At 61.2% G+C, this 19,101-nt stretch overlaps 1 protein-coding gene across 1 annotated transcript; it reads left to right on the forward strand.

Annotated features, from left to right (window-relative positions):
- Window positions 1–1,642: 1,642 nt before the first annotated feature.
- Window positions 1,643–18,449, forward strand: PGBD5 (piggyBac transposable element derived 5). Its single transcript, XM_036436353.2, has 7 exons — window positions 1,643–2,272; window positions 11,607–12,034; window positions 13,157–13,291; window positions 14,374–14,554; window positions 16,213–16,410; window positions 16,495–16,600; window positions 17,326–18,449. The coding sequence occupies exons 1-7, from the start codon at window positions 1,948–1,950 to the stop codon at window positions 17,519–17,521; spliced, it is 1,569 nt and encodes a 522-aa protein (XP_036292246.1). The 5' UTR covers window positions 1,643–1,947; the 3' UTR covers window positions 17,522–18,449.
- The last annotated feature ends 652 nt before the right edge of the window (window positions 18,450–19,101 follow it).

Here is a 19,101-nt window from a genome sequence, read left to right on the forward strand (position 1 = left end):
TATAAAAAACACACACAACACAGTGCACAATCACACAGGCAGATGGAAAGTTTGGGGTTTTGTTTTCTCCCTTTTCCTTTCCTCCCTCTGCAACGAGAAGCCGCCACCTGCCTCTGGGAATATTTTTGGCTGGAATATTTTTGCTCTTCTTGGTGGAAAACATTTGCTTAAACAAAGCAACTGGATTCTGAGCGGAACTAACCATCTCATTTATACGTGACACGCTTTGGGGTAACCATTGGATATCCCAGTCTGTTCCTTTTGGGACCATATAATCCTCTTCTCGATGTTGCCTGCCCCGTGTGGCTACAAGCACCTGAGAGCCCAGGAACCACAAAGGCCCACATTTTCGCAGGATTAACACGATACAAGTGCACACTACGGACAGAGAAAGATTGTGTCCGTTCTTGTAACTGCTATGGCTCCGTTTGGTGCTTTCTAGGAGAAGCAAAACAATTCCTTGTTTTCAAAACACCCCTTCAGCCGAAACCGGTTTGGCTCAGTGGATGGAGCGTCAGCCTCTGGACTGAAGGTTCTCAGGTTTGATTTTGGTTGGGGGGCACATCCCCAGTATGTGCAGGAGGCAGCTGATCGACGTTTCTCTCTAATTGATGCTTCTAAAAACTCTATCCCTCTCCTTTCCTCTCTGTTAAAAAAAAAAAAAAAAGAATCAATAAAATATATATTTTTTAATATTTTGAGTTTACAAGATGTCAAAGTGTCAAACGCGATGAGGAATGACGATCTACCTAACTCCAGATGCCGCCCCCCTCCAATGACAAGGGGTAATGAACCGCGACTCAGTTCAACCCCAGGACCCCAGAAACGGACCTGCGAGGCGGGGTCCTCATTAGAGCAAGAACCCAGGAAGCCAGACAGCCCTGTGTTTGGAGGAGCAGGCGGCGCAGCCGGCCGCCATCCCCCCCTCTCCCCCTCGGGGAGGCAGCCGCCGCCGCCGCCGCCTGCCAGCAGCGTTCCCGCAGCGCCTGGTGGAGAACCACCGGGGAGGACAGCTCCCCGGCGTGGCGCGCACTGCGGAGGGGCCCCTGATCGCGGCGGGTTGGACAAGGAAGAACCCGCTGGGACCCCCCGCACCCACCCTGCGGGCAGGTCGGGGCAGGCGGGTTGCCGTCCCGGGGGGAGGTGGACAGGTCCCTGCAGGACAGCGGACCCGCCACGCCGCTGCGGCCCTGCCCCTCCCGCTGGCACCGCCCCGCCCGGGAGAGAAGGGTGGAGCGTCCCCGGCGCAGGCCCCGCCCACAGCGCCCAGCGTTGGCTCCCTATTGGCCGGAGGACTGACAGGGCGAGGGGGCGGGGCGCTCTGGAGGGCGGGGCCTCCTCTGACAGCTCGAGCCCAGGAGAGGAGGTTGGAGCACCCCCAGCGCAGGCCCCGCCCACCGCACCCAGCACTGGCTCCCCATTGGCCGGAGGGCTGACAGGGCCAGGGAACGGGCGTTTTGGAGGGCGGGGCCTCCTCTGACAGCTCGAGCCCAGGAGAGGAGGTTGGAGCATCCCCGTCGCAGGCCCCGCCCACCGCGCCCAGCGCTGGCTCCCCATTGGCCGGAGGGCTGGAAGGGCGACGGGGCGGGGCGTGCGAGGGGGCGGGACCGTCGCTGGCGGCTCGCGCCCGGGAAGGTCGGCCGGCGAGCGCTAGGTGTGGAGACGTCGCGGTCGGTGCCTGAGGACGCAGCGGCGGCCCCGGGTCCAGCCGCCGCCCTCGTCTCCCGCCGCGGCCCGCAGCCGGCGGCGCCCCAGCTGCGAGTGCGCTTCCCCGGGGCGCGGGGGTCCCAGGCGGCCAAGACGGCGGGCCGGCCGGGCGCGGAGCGGCGGGCGCTGTGCTGCCGGCTGCGCTGGTGGGGGGCGGCGGGCCCGGGCCCCGGCGCGTGCGGCCGGGAGGCGCTGCGCGGGGCGGGCGCGCGGGCGGCGGCGGCGGCGGCGGCCGGGGCGATGGCCGAGGGCGGCGGGGGCGCGCGGCGCCGGGCGCCGGCGCTGCTCGAGGCGGCCCGCGCGCGCTACGAGAGCCTGCACATCTCGGACGACGTGTTCGGCGAGTCGGGCCCCGACAGCGGCGGCAACCCCTTCTACAGCACCTCCGCCGCCTCGCGCTCCTCCTCGGCCGCCTCCTCGGACGACGAGCACGAGCGGCCGCCGGGGCCCCCGCCCTGCGTCCCCGCCGCCCCATCCGCGCCGGAGCCGGAGGAGGACGAGGCCGGCTCAGGCTGGAGCGCGGCGCTGCGGGACCGGCCGCCCCCGCGCTTCGAGGACACGGGCGGTAAGACGCGGTCCTTTGGGGGGAGGGTTCCGGGGGGGGGGTGCCAGGGAACCCCAGCCAGGGAACCCCCGCCCAGGGACGCGTGAGTGCGGGGCGGGGATTCCAGATGCTCCTGGGGCGGCGGGTCCCTGGCATCTGTGCGGGGCGGGGCGGGAGCGGGTCAAGTGCAAGAACCCACCGGACTGCGTGGGAGGGGGTGCGACTTCCTCGTGGGGCGGGGGGAGGGAGAGGATGGAGCGAGGTGGGGCCAGCCCTTGGCAATGGCAAGGACGTGGGGGGATCGGGCACTTGTTCTAGTTGTGTCCTGGCGACCCAGCCCCACTCGCGGGCTTGTACCGTAAGCCTGGGTGACAGGTGGGCTTGCCTGGCTGAGGGGACTGTGAGACCCGGACGTGGCTTGGAGAGGGCTCTGGGCCAGCAGGACCCAGGTGCCAGGGGCCCTGGGCCAGGCGAGGGGGCGTCCATCCGACCACGGTATCTTCTTCATGGTCCGAGTGTTCTGCCTGGGAAACTTGGGCCGTCCGTGCTGCTTGGGATCGCTGGTGAACCACACGCGACAGCGAAAGGACCGGCTTGGCTGCGGTAAGGTGTGGGTCTCACAGCAGGAGGCGCTCCTCGGCCTGGTTCTGCTCTGCTCCTGGCCACAGATGGTGCTGACCCCAGAGACGCTTGCTGGAGTGCTGGCAGAGGTGGCTGCTGCTGCTGCTTCTTTAAAAAAAAAAAGCATATATTTATCTCAGAGAGGAAGGGAGAGAGAGGGAGAGAGAAACATCAACGATGAGAGAGAATCACTGATCGCCCCCCACGGGATGGAGCCTGCAACCCCGGCAGGTGCCCTGACCGGGAACCGAACCCCGACCTCCTGGGTCATAGGTCAGCGCTCAACCACTGAGCCACGCCGGCCAGGCCAGATGTGGCTTTTTGAGGGCCTTCCCACTGCCTGCCTTTGAGGGAGGTTTGTTTTTAAATGTCACTCGGCCGCCCCTGCTCCCTGACAGGTGGACAGAGTGGACACCAGCCCTTTCCCCGGCTGTGTTCATGGGTGGGAGTGTGTGTGCGGTCCGTGCTGGTGAAGGCCAGGGAGTGGCCGCCCTGAGCGGGGTGAGGGTGATGGTGGTGGTGGTGGTGGTGGTGTTGATGGTGACATGGCTGCTCACCCAGACTGGAATCAGCACCCGTGCGGCAGCTGTGAGGGGCTGAGTCTGGGGCCTCCGTCCTTGGATCTGCACCCCGTGCTGCAGCCTGCTGCTCGGCCGGCGGGCCTGGCGGGCTCCCAGCAGGGAGTGGTCTGCAAACAGGCAGGCAGGCTGCAGTGGGGATGTGCTGAGCTGCAGCCGGCTTACAAACTCCACCTCGGCGGCACTGCTTGGGATGGGAGGGTTAAAAGCGTGTTCTCCGTCGGGATTTAGGGGAGTTTTGGAATTTTCAAAGTCACATCGCTCTGTGTACTCCTTTTATTTTTATTCTTTAAAATGTTTTTTATTGATTTCAGAGGAGAAGGGAGAAGGAGAGAGATAGAAACATCGCCGAGGGGAGAGAACCACTGATGGGCTGCCTCCTGCACGCCCCACACTGGGGTTGGAGCCTGCAACTGGGGCCGTGCCCTCACAGGGGAATCCAATCGTGACCTCCTGGCTCACAGGTTGATGCTCAGCCACGGAGCCATGCTGGCTGGGTTGTCTGCTTCTTTTCTGCCCCCTGCGTCTTCTGGTTTGTTGTTAGTCTGCCAGCCCTCGTTTGGCAGGCTGTATTCGAGGAGCGTCTGATCTGGCTTGTGATCTTGGAACACTTGAAACCCATGCCCACCTGGGAGAGAGGACACAGTGACTCTCCCTACATCTCAGGGAAAGAGTGGAATTGGGGCCTGGCCGGCGGGACTCAGTGAGTGAGCGTCGACCTAGGAACCAGGAGGTCAGGGTTCGATTCCCGGTCAGGGCACAGGCCCGGGCTGCAGGCTCCATCCCCAGTGTAGGGCGTGCAGGAGGCAGCCAACCCTTGATTCTCTCTCATCATGTATATTTCTAGCTCTCTCTCTCTCTCTCCCTTCCTCTCTGAGATCAATTACAAAATATATATAGAAAAAGAAGGGAGTGACATTTTGATCTGTAATCAATCTTCATAATAGAAAACTTGTAACAGGAATATATGTTGCTGATAGGAACAGATGAGGAACAGGCGGCCTGCCCACCTCCTGTTACATAAACGTGCCCGTGCGTGCTTGCGTGTGTGTGTGTGTGTGTGTGTGTGTGTGTGTGAGTGACTGTGTCTCGTGTGTGACTATGTTGCTGTGCTGGCTTTGGCTGAGTCAGGTTTCTTCTCTGAAACGGAGGAAGGACTGCTGTCTGGAACCTGCGATGACCGAGACCCCGTGCACCAAGGCGGGAGGCACTGGGTACCACAGCCCCGCGATCTGCCTTCAGAAAAGGGGGGCCCCTTGGTGTCCAGCTGATAGGAGGAGGGAGGGAAGCGGTGAGCATCCCCGTGGTCAGGGCTGAGACTCCTAACGGCTCTGCAGGCTGTCCCAGTCCTCCCAGCCTCTGCCTTCTGTGTGTTTCGTGGGTTTAGGTCCTGGGTCAGGCTCTGCAGAAGCGCAGCCCGCAGTGATGGGCAGAGAGGGTCCATCTCTCCCCCTTCGCGCTCCCCCTCCCCCAGGGCCTGGCTCGGTCTTGAATTAGGAGTTCCCTAGGGAGGATGAGAATGCAAGCACTGCGTGTGGGCTGCCTGGCAGGCTCTTGGCCCCTAGAATGGAGGGACAGCTACTGCGTTCTGGGAACTCGGGGCCGGGCCCTCTCCCACCAATTTTGCAACGAATCCCCTAAAATAGCTCCCGCAGGCCATCAGCCTCGCCTGCCCACCCTGCAAATGACCGCAGCGTGCGAGCGAGCAAGCTCTCGGGAGGCGGCCCGGGATGCAGGCCTGGCTGCCTCTGGCTCCTGGCCGTGTGGTTCTCTCTCTGAGCATCTTGCGATTTGTTCTCTCCGAGCAGATGCTCGGGCTGCTGTCTGTTCTGCGTCGTCGATCTGGGTCGTGCTGCCTGGGGTCCGGGCTGTTTGCATTTCCCATCAGAGGTCAGACTTCACGGGAGTTTCCCTCCCGTGCTCCGTGGCAGCGGCCTCTGGAATCGTTCCGGGAGGAGCCACGACCTTGGGAAGCTGCAGAGGAGCAGATGGCGTTGGAAATTAGCACTGCTCGCTGCTTTATCTTCGGAGAGCCGGCTGGTGCATTGGGAATAAAGACTAACAAGAAAGAGGAGGAAAGTCTTCTTCTTAAAACCAGCATTCACCAGTCATAGGATTAAAATATATATATATATATATATATATATATATATATATATATATATACACACATATATATTTATTGATTTCAGAGAGAGGAAGGGAGAGGTTGAGAGAGACAGAAGCATCCATGATGAGGGAGAATCATGGATCGGCTGCCTCCTGCACGCTCCCTACTTGGGATCGAGCCTGCAACCCGGGCATATGCCCTGACCAGGAATGGAACCGTGACCTCCTGGTTCCTAGGTCAGTGCTCAACCACTGAGCCACACCAGCCAGGGTGTAATAGGATTCATGAGCAAAGCTACCTGGACGCCTGTCTTGGGGGAAAGGTGTTTCCTACCTTGAGCTCTGTGGCTCCAGGAATGTGAGTCCTGCATCTTGGTTGTTGCAGGATAAGCCTTACGAAGTGCCACGCAGTATCAGGCATGTGCCGGGCCCCAGAAACCACGGGGGGCTTCCTGGAGGAGGCGTCCGCTCATGTGCCAGGGGAACCTGTGCCCATGACGAGGGCCATAGCCACAGAGCAAGGCTCGCCCTGCTTCTCAGCCCAGAACAGAGAGCACAGGTGGGTCTTCTGAGGCCGAGTCGGGGGTGGTGAGAAGGGTGATCACCGGTTAACGATCACCATCAACTAGTCAGACTTTCATTCAGAAAAGGTGGTGCCCCCCCCCTTTTTTTTAATAACTCCGAGAACTTTTCTCAGTAAAAAAGCTTTATATTTGTCCAGCCGGTGTGGCTCAGTGGTTGGGCGTCGACCTATGAACCTAGTAGTCATGGTTCGATTCCCGGTCAGGGCACATGTCCTAGTGTGGGGTGTGCAGGAGGCAGCCGATCAGCGATTCATCACTGATGCTTCTCTCTCTCTCTCTCTCTCTCTCTCTCTCTCTCTCTCTCTCTCTCTCTCTCTCCATCTCTGAAATAAATGAAAATATATTTAAAAATCAAAGACTCAGTGGGTGGCAATCCCTCTGTGTAAAAATGGGGGAATTTTTTTCCCGTACCTGAATTTTTAAGGTGGAAGCGTTGACTTCCTGAGTTTATCGTCACCAGATGAACAATTCCCAAATAGGACTCTGTCTCCTAATACTCGTAGCCTGAATGAAATCAAGTGACTACACAATTACATTATATTCTTAAGGGCTATTTTGTTTAATGTTATGAAAAGCTAATACATAGGATAATTCTACCAAGATTATAATTAGGATATAACTTAAACTCTATTATACTGCTTGGTATCGTTATTAACATTTTATAAAAGTCAATCTGAAAGAATATTCTTTTTGAAGTTACTGGGATAACTCTCTGGAATCAATTTAAAAAAAAAAAATCATTGTGTGACCACCTCACCCTCTCTCTGTCTGAAGAGCTATTTTGTTGAGAAATCACGTTTTTAGTGAAAGGAACATCGCCCTCCCTCCGTGTCCTTCCCACGGCATCTCTTTGAAAGCTATTATTGTTTTCATTGAGATTCAAGTTGTGTCTGTATCTCCAGGAGCTGTCTCTCTGGATGCGGGTTCTGCTGCTTCTGGGCCATCTCACTCTCACTGAGACCATGGGAGGGCCCTCGTTTTCTCTGGGGGCCCAACCACTGAGCCACCCTGGCTGGGTCAAACTTACTTTTTTCAAAATTCATTTTTATTTGATTGTAGAGAGAACAGAAGGGAGAGAGAGAGAGAGAGAACACTTTGATTTGTCATTCCACTTGTTTATGTATCCATTGATTCTTGGATGTGCCCTGATGGGATTGAACCCCCAGCCTCGGCATAGCTGGACGATGCTCTAACCAAACAGTACTACCCACCCAGGGCTCTCAGACCTTGTAACGAGGACGTGGTCTGGTGGTTGCCTGGGGAAGATGGAAGCCATGAGGGGCAGCCGTGAAGAGCCTCCTCCTGAACCAGGGTCAAGGGCCGCACGCACAGATGCAGGAGCGGCCGTGGCCGGGAGTTGCCTGCGCTCCGCTGGGCTGTTACATAACGGGCGCGTTCAGATGTTGCTGTCGCTATCATCAGAGGCTTTCAGCCTTGGTCTTTCAGGAGAGCTTAAAATTGTTTTGACCTATTTTCCGCTCTTTCTACCTGGAGATTAAAAGGCCAGCTCCGCTGAGCCATGGTGTTTGGGTCGTGGCTCAGCAGGGTTCTGTGACCTCCCCCCAGCCCGTGGGTCAGTGCATCAGGCACCGGATGCAAGGGAGTCTGGGAAGTGTCTGGTGTGATGTTGGGGTCCGTGTGATATTGTAAAGAACACGGGTGCCCTCTCTATCCATATATCTATATAGCTATAGTAGAGGCCTGGTGCACGAATTCATACACAGGTGGGATCTGGCCAGCCTGCCCCATGGGGGCCCATTGGGCTGGACCAGTGGGAGGGAGGGGCCACAGGCAGTTGGCTGGCTGGCCCTGCCCCTGACTGGGTGGGGGAGATGAGGCTTTTATACATATACATATCTACATATCTACATGTCTATCTACACATCTATATGTTTATATGTTTACATGTCTACATATATTTTTAAGTTGACTTCAGAGAAGAAGGGAGAGAGAAAGAGATAGAAGCATCAATGATGAGAGAATCATTGATTGCTGCCTCCTGCACGCCCCACACTGGGGATGGAACCTGCAATCCGGGCCTGTGCCCTGCCCAGGGATGGAACCGTGACCTCCCAGGTCATAGGTCGATGCTCAACAAGTGAGCCGCGCCGGCCGGGTGAGAACATGGCTTCTGAGTCAACTTCCTGAGTCTGCTCTGAGTGCAGCCACGTCCTTCAACTCTCCCACCTCCCAGCCTCTAGGACTCACTCGACAGAGTCCCTTCACCTGAGCCTCCGCTCGCTCCTCTGCGATAAACCACTGATGGCTCCCAGCCTGGATGGGGGGGGGGGGGGGAAGGCCACGTGGACACCCTTCCCAGCAGGTGGGGAGCGGCCAGCGGGAGTCCAGGTGGGAGTGTGCTGGGGCTGGCGCCAGCAGGGGAGGGGAGGGGAGGGGCAGGGGCTCCCAGGTGGCAGGAGCATGGAGGGTTGTTCAGACCATTGTAAGGATGGAGGGCAGCGGGAGCCCAGGGGTTCTGGCTGAGGGCACCCTGGCCCGGTGTGACTGCAGAGAGATGCAGGCCACAGGAGGACCCGGCTCCGCCTTCATCTGACAAGGTGGGGGAGAGGGGTGGGGACGAGAGGAGGGGGAGAGGGGTGACAAGAAATAGGCAGCCCTCCCCCAGTCTCCCCCCACCCCCCACCCCCCACCCCCCGGTCCAGTTCCCGGGCGCCTTGGGCAGGGCCCGCCGCTCTGGATCAGCCTGTGAAGGCCCTTTGAGCAGTTCAGAGGCGGGAAGGTTCCCGTGGGTGTGCAATCTTGGCGGGCAGTCCTCACCGTCCCGGGAGCATCCGTCCGTCCGGCCTTTTCCGTAAAAAGGCCATTTCATCTTCTCTTTGCAGCCGCGTCACTAACGAGCAGGTGCCCGGCAGGGGCCACCGTGGCCAGCTCGCCGGGGCCCGCTCCGCTCCGGAGGAGGGCAGGCTGGGCTCGGGCATCCTCTGGCTAATGGGGTGACGACGGCCGTGCCTCTGGGGCCGTGTAACGGGTGCCAGGCCCCTTGTGTTTATTGCCGTCAGCGATGGTGAGGGTGAGGTTTATTTCTCTGGGAAATGGCACATGCCTCGTAATTGCACTAAATTCCTGCAGGAGCTGGTTTGTGGACGACCCAGCGCCGCTCTCCGTCCTCCTGCGTCTCGGTTTGATGCCGGACGCGGCCCTGGTGCGGGGAGCAGAAGGTCCTTGGCGTGGCCCCTGGGTGCTGGCAGGTCGGAGGTCAGGGGTCTGATGTTGCTTAGAGTCTGTCGCTGGCGCTGTCCCCCACGAGCGGCACCTTAGCATGTTCATTTTATAATGATGCCCCGCGAGAGCTTCTGTCTGTAAAACCTCTGCTGTGCCCGGCCGGCGTGGCGAGTGTCCAGGGGGGAGGCGGCAGTGAGGGAGAGGGCCTCTGAGTGATGGATGTGTGGGGAACTTGGTCGGCGGGTGAAGGGACCCTGGGGGAGACAGACCCGGGTTCCAGTCCTGCCTCTGGCCTGCGGGGCTGGGCCCTTGGGCCAAGTCCAAACCCTCCTCCTGGCGCCTTCCGTCTGCCGCACACCCACCATGTGCTGGGCACCCTGCCAGGAACCTGCCATCTGTGCCCTGGGCCCCACTTCCCGAGTCTGGGGGGGTGGGGTGGGGTGGTGTTCATTGTCTTCGTTTTACACGTGAAGAAACGCAAACTGAGGCTCGAAGCTGCTCATCCAAGGTCACCCAGCTGGTAAGGGCAGAGCGAGGACCTCAGGGCTGCTGGATGGCCCTTTAGGACACGCTGCCTCTTCACCTCAGTCTCCTCATCTGTGAAATGGGTATTTGTGATGCCAGGGAATTGTGTGTTCAAGTCCTAGCACACTCCTCTGTACCCACAGGGCCGTGGCCAATTATTCGTCCCCTTCCTCCTCTCCCCTCCCCTCGGGGCTTCTCCGCTCTCTGAGCTGCTTCCTGGAGTACCCGGTTGGTCCAGGGAGCAGCTGCGGGCTTGCCGGTGTCCTGGCTGACGCACTCTCTCTCCCCTGAGCCATAGTGAGGGCTCGGGGAAGGGACCTTCCTGCTAACTATGTTGTTAGTCACTGAACTCCACACTGCCCTTTGCAAAGGTGACAGTGAAATTGCTGCCTTTCACTTCGCCTGTCAGCCTCGCGTTCCGAATGGAAGTGGCTTTCTTTCTTTCTTCCCTCCCTCCCTCCCGCGACGTATTCACACCCGCCCCGGCTTGGTGTCTGTCCCTGGCACATGCGTGTCAGGGCCCGGACGGAGGTGCCCCCGTGTCTGCGGAATCACGTGCGGCTGGCTGAGCGGCCTGGACTGGGGGCGGAGGGACAGATGCCCGGTCATTACCGGCTTCCTCCCACGGTTGTTGTTGTTGTGGGGGGGGCTGGCAGGGATGGCCTTGTGTTTTAAGGGGGCAGTTAGGCAGCGTTTTAAAGAGCTAGGCCTACAGCTTTTTTTTTTTTTAATCTCATGCGTTCGCGCCCACGTCGGCGCTGGGGAGGGAAGCCAGGCGCGGTCTGCCCACGTCCTCCTGGCTATTCTGCTGTCTCACTGGGAGCCGCTTCCATCTTTCAGGAAAGAGACAGAGGGCAGGACCCGGTGAAAACGGCACGTGCGGCCCCAGCCGCCTCCTCTCTGACCGGGAAGGGGCTGGGCAGTTCTTCCCTGGCCGGTGTGGCAGTGTCAAGCTGCCGGCCTGCTCCCGGGGTTTAGGCCGGCCCCCAGCCAATCGGAAGTGGGGAGGTTCCCCATCTTTGACATTCAGACCCCCCCTCCCCCCAGTTGGGCTCTTCCCTGCGTGTCAGCAGCATCTGCTCAGGCTGCTTTCCTCCAAGTCCTGGCAAACAATAGCCCGGGTTTCTCGGGGATATTTATAACCGGGACAGCACAAAGGAGCATTTGATGCCCACGTAGCATTTAAAGAATTCTTTTCTCCCCCCTCCCTCCCCCCGCCCCCCCGTCTCATGAAAAATTCATCCCCCGAGGCCTGGCTGCTCTCCGCCTCCTAAGTTTGGGTGTCTGGGCTTGTCTGCTCCTCTTCCTTCTTAGACGCTTAGGTGGGGTATGGGGAGGGGGGCAGCCTGCGGAGATCTGTCTGCTGTGAGAGGGTGGACCCACCCTCTAAGGGAACGCAGTGACCACCAGGGGGCAGCCCCTGCGCTGAGCACGCAACCCGGGCCTGTGTCCTGACCGGGAATCGAGCCACGGCCTCCTGCTTCATAGGTTGACGCTCCACCACTGAGCCGCGCCGGCCGGGCTCCCTTGCTCTGGATCAGTGTTTCTGAATTTGCCAGATTTGTAAGAAGGGTGTGTGCAGCGTGAAGAGGGGCCCCTGGTGGTGGTGTGTGAGTCGCAGGAGACTGGGGTGCGGGGGGGGGGGGGGGGGGGGCCTGGTGCGTGAGCCCCAGGGTGGCCCGCGGGCAGAGGGGCAGCGATGGCAGCGCCCCCACCCTGGCCTGGGCGTAATCAGCCCCCGGCCTGCCGTTGCAGGTCCCACCCGGAAGATGCCCCCCGGTGCCAGCGCCATCGACTTCTTCCAGCTCTTCGTCCCCGACAACCTGCTGAAGAGCATGGCGGCGCAGACCAACATGTACGCCCGCAAGTTCCAGGAGCGCTTCGGCGGCGACGGCGCCTGGGCGGACGTGACGCTGGCCGAGATGAAGGCCTTCCTGGGCTACATGATCTCCACCAGCATCTCCCACTGCGAGTCCGTGCTCAGCATCTGGAGCGGCGGCTTCTACAGCAACCGCGGCCTGGCGGGCGTCATGAGCCAGGCCCGCTTCGAGCGCGTCCTCAAGTACTTCCACGTGGTGGCCTTCCGCTCCGGCCCGGCCGCCCACGGGCTCTACAAGGTGCAGCCCTTCCTCGACGCCCTGCAGAGCGGCTTCGACGCCGCCTTCCGGCCCTCCCAGACCCAGGTAGGCGGCTCCGCGGGCTCGGCGGGCCCCTCGGGGCCCCCACCATCGGCAGCTGTGCCGGGGAGTCACCCTGGGGTCCTCCCTTCCTGCCTGGACTCTGAGGTCACTTCAGGGTCATCCACGGGGAACCCAGGGTCGTGCAGGTCAGCAGCTCCCGGCCCCAGACGATCAGAACTCGGGGTTTTGCTCTGAGATGCACTTTTTCCTCCTCTTTTCTCCCCACCCTCCCTCTCCTTTATTTTATTTTCCCAAAAATAGTGTTTTTATTGATGTCAGAGAGGAAGGGAGATGGGGAGAGAGAGAAACATCCATGATGAGAGAGAATCATGGACCGGCTGCCTCCTGCACGCACCCCCCCCCCCCCCCCCCCCCCCCACCGCTGGTGATGGAGCCCACAACCCGGGCCTGTGCCCTGACCGGGAATGGAACCGAGACCTCCTGGTTCACACGTCCACGCTCTAACCACTGAGCCATGAGGGCCGTGTGGGATTCGTTTTAACGCAGACAGGAAAGAAATTCTCGCTGGCCCTGCCACGCCGGTGAGGCGTGTGGTTTGCGCCGATAATGCAGGCGGAGTGGAGGCGTTGGCTCTGGGAGCGTGCGTGGAGCGGGCAGCCGGAGCGGCCTCTGCAGCATCCCCCTCCCCCCTCCCCCCTCCTCCTCTGCTCCATCTCCCTCCGAGGCGGGCACTCGCCGTCTGGCTAGAGTGGTTCCAAATGGTGCTCGACTGTTTGCTGAGCCGCAGGTTCAGGAGGCAAGTGGGAGGCACCTCCTCCGGGCAGCTCGCCAGGCCTCCCCTCTGAGCAGGAGTCGCTGGGCTTGTCGCCCCTCTAACCACAGGAAAGCCGAGGGCCAGGGCGGGACCCGACGCCCCTGTGGTTTGTAATGGCATCCAGGCGGCATGGAGGAGAGGGTGGAGGGTAGGTGAGCGTTACCCCCCGCTCTGCCCTCGGCCCAGCGTGTCCGGACTCCGCAGGAGCCTGCCGGAGAGGCAGACCTCGGGCCCTGCCCACTGCTTGCTGAATCAGAGCCGGCCCGTTAGCAAGTCCGCCCCCCACACTCCCCACCCCTGAGCCAGGCCTGATGAGGCCCTGAGCATCTCTGCTCGCCCTCCGCCGGCAGGTGCTACACGAACCCCTGATTGACGAGGACCCCGTGTTCATCGCCACGTGCACGGAGCGCGAGCTGCGCAAGAGGAAAAAGCGGAAGTTCAGCCTGTGGGTCCGGCAGTGTTCGTCCACCGGCTTCATCGTCCAGGTGAGCCCGGGGGGCAGGGCCGAGGAGAGGCGGGGTAACGGTGACCGCTCCCTCACGGCCTTTGGCTGTGCGGCCCGCAGATGTTCCCGCCGAGGCTGGGCCCCGTGCTGCCCTCCACGCTGAGCACTGGGGAGGCCGACGCTGTCCCCTGCACGTTCGTCCCACCCACCTCAGCCCTCCGGTTAAACTGACCCAGACGCAGGCCCCACCCGGCCGGCGTGGCTCAGCCATTGAGCGTCCACTTAGGAACCAGGAGGTCAGGGTTCGATTCCCGGTCAGGGCATGTGCCTGGATCGTGGGCTCCATCCCCAGTGGGGGACGTGCAGGAGGCAGCCGACCCATGAGTCTCATCATTGACACCTCTCTCTCTCTCTCTCTCTCTCTCTCTCTCTCTCTCTCTCTCTCTCCCCCCACTGCTCCCTCTAGGAAACCAATAAAAATATATTTAAGAGAAAGAGCAATGATTGGGTTAAATTGAAGTCGTTAGGGCTGAAGCCGGTTTGGCTCAGTGGTATAGCGTCGGTCTGCGGACTGAAAGGTCCCAGGTTCGATTCTGGGTAAGGGCATGGACCTTGGTTGCGGGCACATCCCCGGTAGGGAGTGTGCAAGAGGCAGCTGGTCAATGTTTCTCTCATCGATGCTTCTAGCTCTCTATCTCTCTCCCTTCCTCTCTGTAAAAAATCAATTAAAAAAAAAATATATATATATATATACATATATATATATATATATATATTTTTTTTATTTTATTATTTTTTTTTTTAAATGAAGTCGTTAGGGACGAAACCTGTTTGACTCAGTGGATAGAGCATCAGCCTGCGGACTGAAAGGTCCCAGGTTCGATTCCGGTCAAGGGCATGTACCTTGGTTGTGGGCACATCCCTGGTGGGAGGTGTGCAGGAGGCAGCTGATCGATGATTCTCTCTCATCGATGTTTCTAGCTCTCTGTCCCTCTCTTTCTCTCTGTAAAAAATCAATAAAATATATATATTTTTTAAAATGAAGCCGTCAGGGACGGAAGCCGTGCTGCCCGCGTGGGCCTGCCGCCGCCGCTGTGGCTCACGGCCGCTGTCTCCCCGCAGATCTACGTGCACCTGAAGGAGGGCGCGGGCCCCGACGGGCTGGACGCGCTGAAGAACAGGCCGCAGCTGCACGGCGCCGTGGCCCGCAGCCTGTGCCGCAACGCGGGCGGCAAGAACTACATCGTCTTCACGGGGCCCAGCATCACCAGCCTGGCGCTGTTCGAGGAGTTCGAGAAGCAAGGTCGGTCCTGGGTGCGGCCCGGAAGGAGGTGCTGGGGGTGGGGGGTGGCGTCCAGCACAGCCGTGCCAGGAGGACAGACCCGGGGAGCAGATTGCCGCGGCCCCGGGCCCCGCCGGGCACTGCCGGGCACTGGAGCTGAGGGGCCCGAGTCCGGCTCCCGAGGACCAGCCAGCACACAGCCAAGGCCGCGGCCGCTGCGGGAGCCTGCGGTGCGGTCCATTCGCTGCTGTAACAAGAGGCCACAGGCGGGCTCACAGACCACCAGGGGTATTGCACTCACACCCGCCTGTACACACTCACACCCGCCTGTACACACACACACCCGCCTGTACACACTCACACCCGCCTGTACACACACACACCCGCCTGTACACACTCACACCCGCCTGTACACACTCACACCCCACCTGTACACACACACACACCCGCCTGTACACACTCACACCCGCCTGTACACACTCACACCCGCCTGTACACACTCACACCCGCCTATACACACACACACCCGCCTGTACACACACACACACCCGCCTGTACACACTCACACACCACCTACACACACCCACACCCACCTGTACACACACACACACCACCTACACACACCCACACCCCACCTGTACACACACACACACCACCTACACACACCCACACCCCACCTGTACACACACACACACCACCTACACACACCCACACCCACCTGTACACACACACACACCACCTACACACACCCACACCCCACCTGTACACACACACACACCACCTACACACACCCACACCCCACCTGTACACACTCACACCCGCCTGTACACACACACACACCCGCCTGTACACACTCACACCCGCCTGTACACACTCACACCCGCCTGTACACACTCACACCCGCCTGTACACACTCAACACCCGCCTGTACACACACACACCCGCCTATACACACACACACACCACCTACATGCATTCACACCCACCTATACACACACACACACCACCTACATGCACTCACACCCACCTGTACACACTCACACCCGCCTACACACACACACACACCCCACCTACACACACTCACACCCGCCTGTACACACCCACACCCGCCTACACACACACACACACACACACACACACCTGTACACACTCACACCTGCCTATACACACACACACCACCTACACACACCCACACCCGCCTGTACACACTCACACCCGCCTATACACACACACACACCACCTACACACACCCACACCCACCTGTACACACTCACACCCGCCTATACACACACACACACACCACCTACACACACCCACACCTGCCTGTACACACTCACACCATCTACAGGCACTCACACATGCCTATATACACGTGTCCCACACACCCGCCACAGATGGGAAGTTTGATGAGCATTCGTCCTGTCCCGAGCCCGCTGGGCTGGGGAGCCGCTGGGCTGGGAGCCGCTGGGCTGGGGAGCCGCTGGGCTGGGGAGCCGCTGGGCTGGGGAGACTCTGGGGCTGGGAGCCTCCGGGTTGGGAGCCTCCGGGCTGGGGAGACTCTGGGGCTGGGACCCGCTGGGCTGGGAGCCTCCGTGCTGGGGGGCCTCCAGGGCTGGGAGCCGCCGGGCTGGGGGGCCCGGGGCCTGATGCCATCCGTGGTCTGTGTCCTCCCCCCACAGGGATCTACTGCTGCGGGCTGCTCAGCTCCCGGAAGAGCGACTGCACGGGCCTGCCGCGGTCCATGCTGGCCAGCCCCGCCACGCCGCCCGCCCGGGGCCAGCACCGCATCCGCACCAAGGGCAACATGTCGCTCATCTGCTGGTACAACAAGGGCCACTTCCGCTTCCTCACCAACGCCTACTCGCCCGTGCAGCAAGGTGGGCGCCGTGCGTGCGGGCGGGGCGGGGCGCGGGGTGCTGGGGGGACGCCGGTGAGTGAGGCCGCCCCGCTCTGTCCCCCAGGCGTGATCATCAAGCGGAGGAGCGGGCAGGTGCCCTGCCCCCTGGCCGTGGAGGCGTTCGCCGCGCACCTCAGCTACATCTGCAGATACGACGACAAGTACAGCAAGTGGGTGCCGGGCTCCCATCCACCACTCCCATCCGGGCGAGGGCCGGGGGGCGGGGGGTCCTGCCGTCACCGCACAGACACAGGGACCGGGGGCGGGAGTGGGCCTTTCCATTTCACAGGGAAAGATGGAAAGAACAGGCCCCCCGAGAGCAGCCCGGACGGGGCCCTCCCCCGGCTCCCCAGCAGCCCAGCGTCCTCCGCACCTGCCCCTTCCCTGGCCCCTCCTTCCCTGCCCAGAGGTGCCTCCTCCGCCTGCTCATCTCTCCCTCCTCCCTGGCCCAGACCCCGCACCCCTGTCCCACCTGCTCCTGACCCTCCCGTGGCCTTTGTCTGCCTGTGGCCGCGTGTCTGCCATGACCTGTGTCTGCCCGTGGCCTGTGTCTGCCCGTGGCCTGTGTCTGCCTGTGGCCTGTGTCTGTCCGTGGCTGCGTGTCCCCCCGTGGCTACATGTCTGCCATGACCTGTGTCTGCCCGTGGCCTGTGTCTGCCCGTGGCCTGTGTCTGCCTGTGGCTGCGTGTCCCCCCGTGGTCACATGTCTGCCATGACCTGTGTCTGCCTGTGGCCGTGTGTCTGCCCGTGGCCCCACACTGGAGTTGGAGCCCATCACCCGGGCCTGTGCCCTGAGCAGGAATCGCACCGTGACCCTGTTCCCAGGTGGACGCTCACCCCCCCCAAGCCCCGCCGGCCGGCAGGGTGGGCGGCCCTGACCCCCGTGTCCACGCAGGTACTTCATCGCTCACAAGCCCAACAAGACGTGGCAGCAGGTGTTCTGGTTCGCCGTCAGCATCGCCGTCAACAACGCCTACATCCTCTACAAGCTCTCGGACGCCTACCACACGCACAGGCTCAGCCGCGCGCAGTTCGGAGAGAGACTCGTGCGGGAGCTGCTGGGCCTGGAGGCCGCCTCCCCGACCCCCTGAGGGCCGGGCTCGGGACGGACCAGGTGGGGGGAGCGCCTGCCGTCCACCTGCCCGCCCGCCCCGGGCCGGGGGACGCGGTGCAAGGAGGGGCGCCCGCCCCGACTCCGCACGCCACGTGCCACCCGTGCCACGGCTCAGCACCACGGCCGGGAGGGCTGGTGCCCGCGGTGCCAGGGGCAGGGGGAGCGCGGCACACGGAGCTGGACGTGTGGCCTGGCTCGCCGCCGTGTGGACGTGGCCTCGGCCAGCGGGCGGGCCGTGCGGCTGAGCCGGTCGGTGCGCGGAGGGGGCTCCGCGCTGGGGCTGAGCGAGGCCTCGCGAACGAAGTGTGATGCTATTTTTTACTTTTAAATATATCTTCAGGTTATTTTCTTACTGTTGCTTAAGGTCGTCTGTAACAGGGAACGTCTCCCTTCTTCCCCATGCCCCCCCGCTTCCTCACCCCCGGCTCCCAGCAGGATCCCAGGCTCGGGCCCGTGAGGGCAGCTCAGATGGGGGAACCAGGGACCCCGGCTGCCCGAGAGCCTCTCGCGTGTCATTGGCGGGACGACTGGTCTTGGCAAACAGGCAGCGTGGCCGGAGCAGACAGACCATCGCCAGGACGGCCACGGCTGCGCCTCGGTGCCCGTGGGCCCGGGTGTGCCTGTCTCGGTGGCACTTGGACGGGGGTCGACGTCGCACACCCACGGGGGGAGGGCTGCTGGCTGGTCTGTGTGATCTCCCGAGGGGACACCACGACAGGACAGACTGCGGGCAGCCGGGGCCCATGGTCCCCAAAACGAGCCACCAGTCCCTTCTGGCGCCACGTGCTCCCCTCCCGCCGACGGACGAGCCCCGCAGTTCACCATTCTCACCCGTCAGTCACGTGTGCCGGCAGCATGCCCACCTCCTGCCCCGTGTCCTCGGCTCCCGACGCCCACCTCGCCCCTGGAGTCCCCTCGGGGCCCCTCGGCGCAGCCGGATCCCAACTCGTGTGTCCGGACGCCTCGCCCGTCCCCCGGGATCAGGAGCGCTTTTTCCACGTGAGAATCTATTTTTAATTTGTGGCGCTTTTTCTACAGGGTCCGCCGTTTCTGAGCTGAGCGTGTCCCCCCCTCCCCGCTTGGGGAGACGCGAATGCAAGCCGGCGGGGGGTGGGGGGTGAGTTTTCTTTTCTGTCCAAACCAGTCAAAGGGAAAAATAAAAGTCTATTTAGATGTTGCGTCTGTTAGTATGTGCGTTTGTGACAAGGTCATTGGGTATGACGGGCGGCCAGGAGCTGGGACAGGTTCTTCCTGTCGTCACGGCAGGGAACAGGGGCCGGAGAAGCCGTGGTTTCCGGCCGAGGCCGTCTCAGAGCACACGCTGCGAGGTGTAAGGGCCAGAAGCCACCAATCCCCGGGCCCCCGCTTCAAGTTTCAGAGATCCCGGTCTTCCCACCAAGCCTTCTTGGCTGCGCTGACCTTGGCAGTGACCCACCCGCCCTGTCGCCCGGCCCTCAGGGCAGTCTGCCAGTACATATATTTTTATTGATTTCAGACAGGGAGAAAGGGAGAGAGAAAGAGAGAAACATCAGTGAGGAGAGAGAATCACGGGTCGGC

Source organism: Pipistrellus kuhlii, unplaced genomic scaffold (assembly GCF_014108245.1).
Source record: "Pipistrellus kuhlii isolate mPipKuh1 unplaced genomic scaffold, mPipKuh1.p scaffold_m20_p_135, whole genome shotgun sequence".
Taxonomy (NCBI): Eukaryota; Metazoa; Chordata; class Mammalia; order Chiroptera; family Vespertilionidae; genus Pipistrellus; species Pipistrellus kuhlii.

What these genes read in the sequence shown, in the direction of transcription:
- PGBD5 (XM_036436353.2), top strand. Translation starts at nt 1,948, where the DNA reads ATGGCCGAGGGCGGCGGGGGCGCGCGGCGCCGGGCGCCGGCGCTGCTC. An exon ending in CCACCGGCTTCATCGTCCAG is followed by an intron (nt 13,292 to 14,373) that starts GTGAGCCCGGGG and finishes GTCTCCCCGCAG; the next exon opens with ATCTACGTGCACCTGAAGGA. An exon ending in CGAGGAGTTCGAGAAGCAAG is followed by an intron (nt 14,555 to 16,212) that starts GTCGGTCCTGGG and finishes CTCCCCCCACAG; the next exon opens with GGATCTACTGCTGCGGGCTG.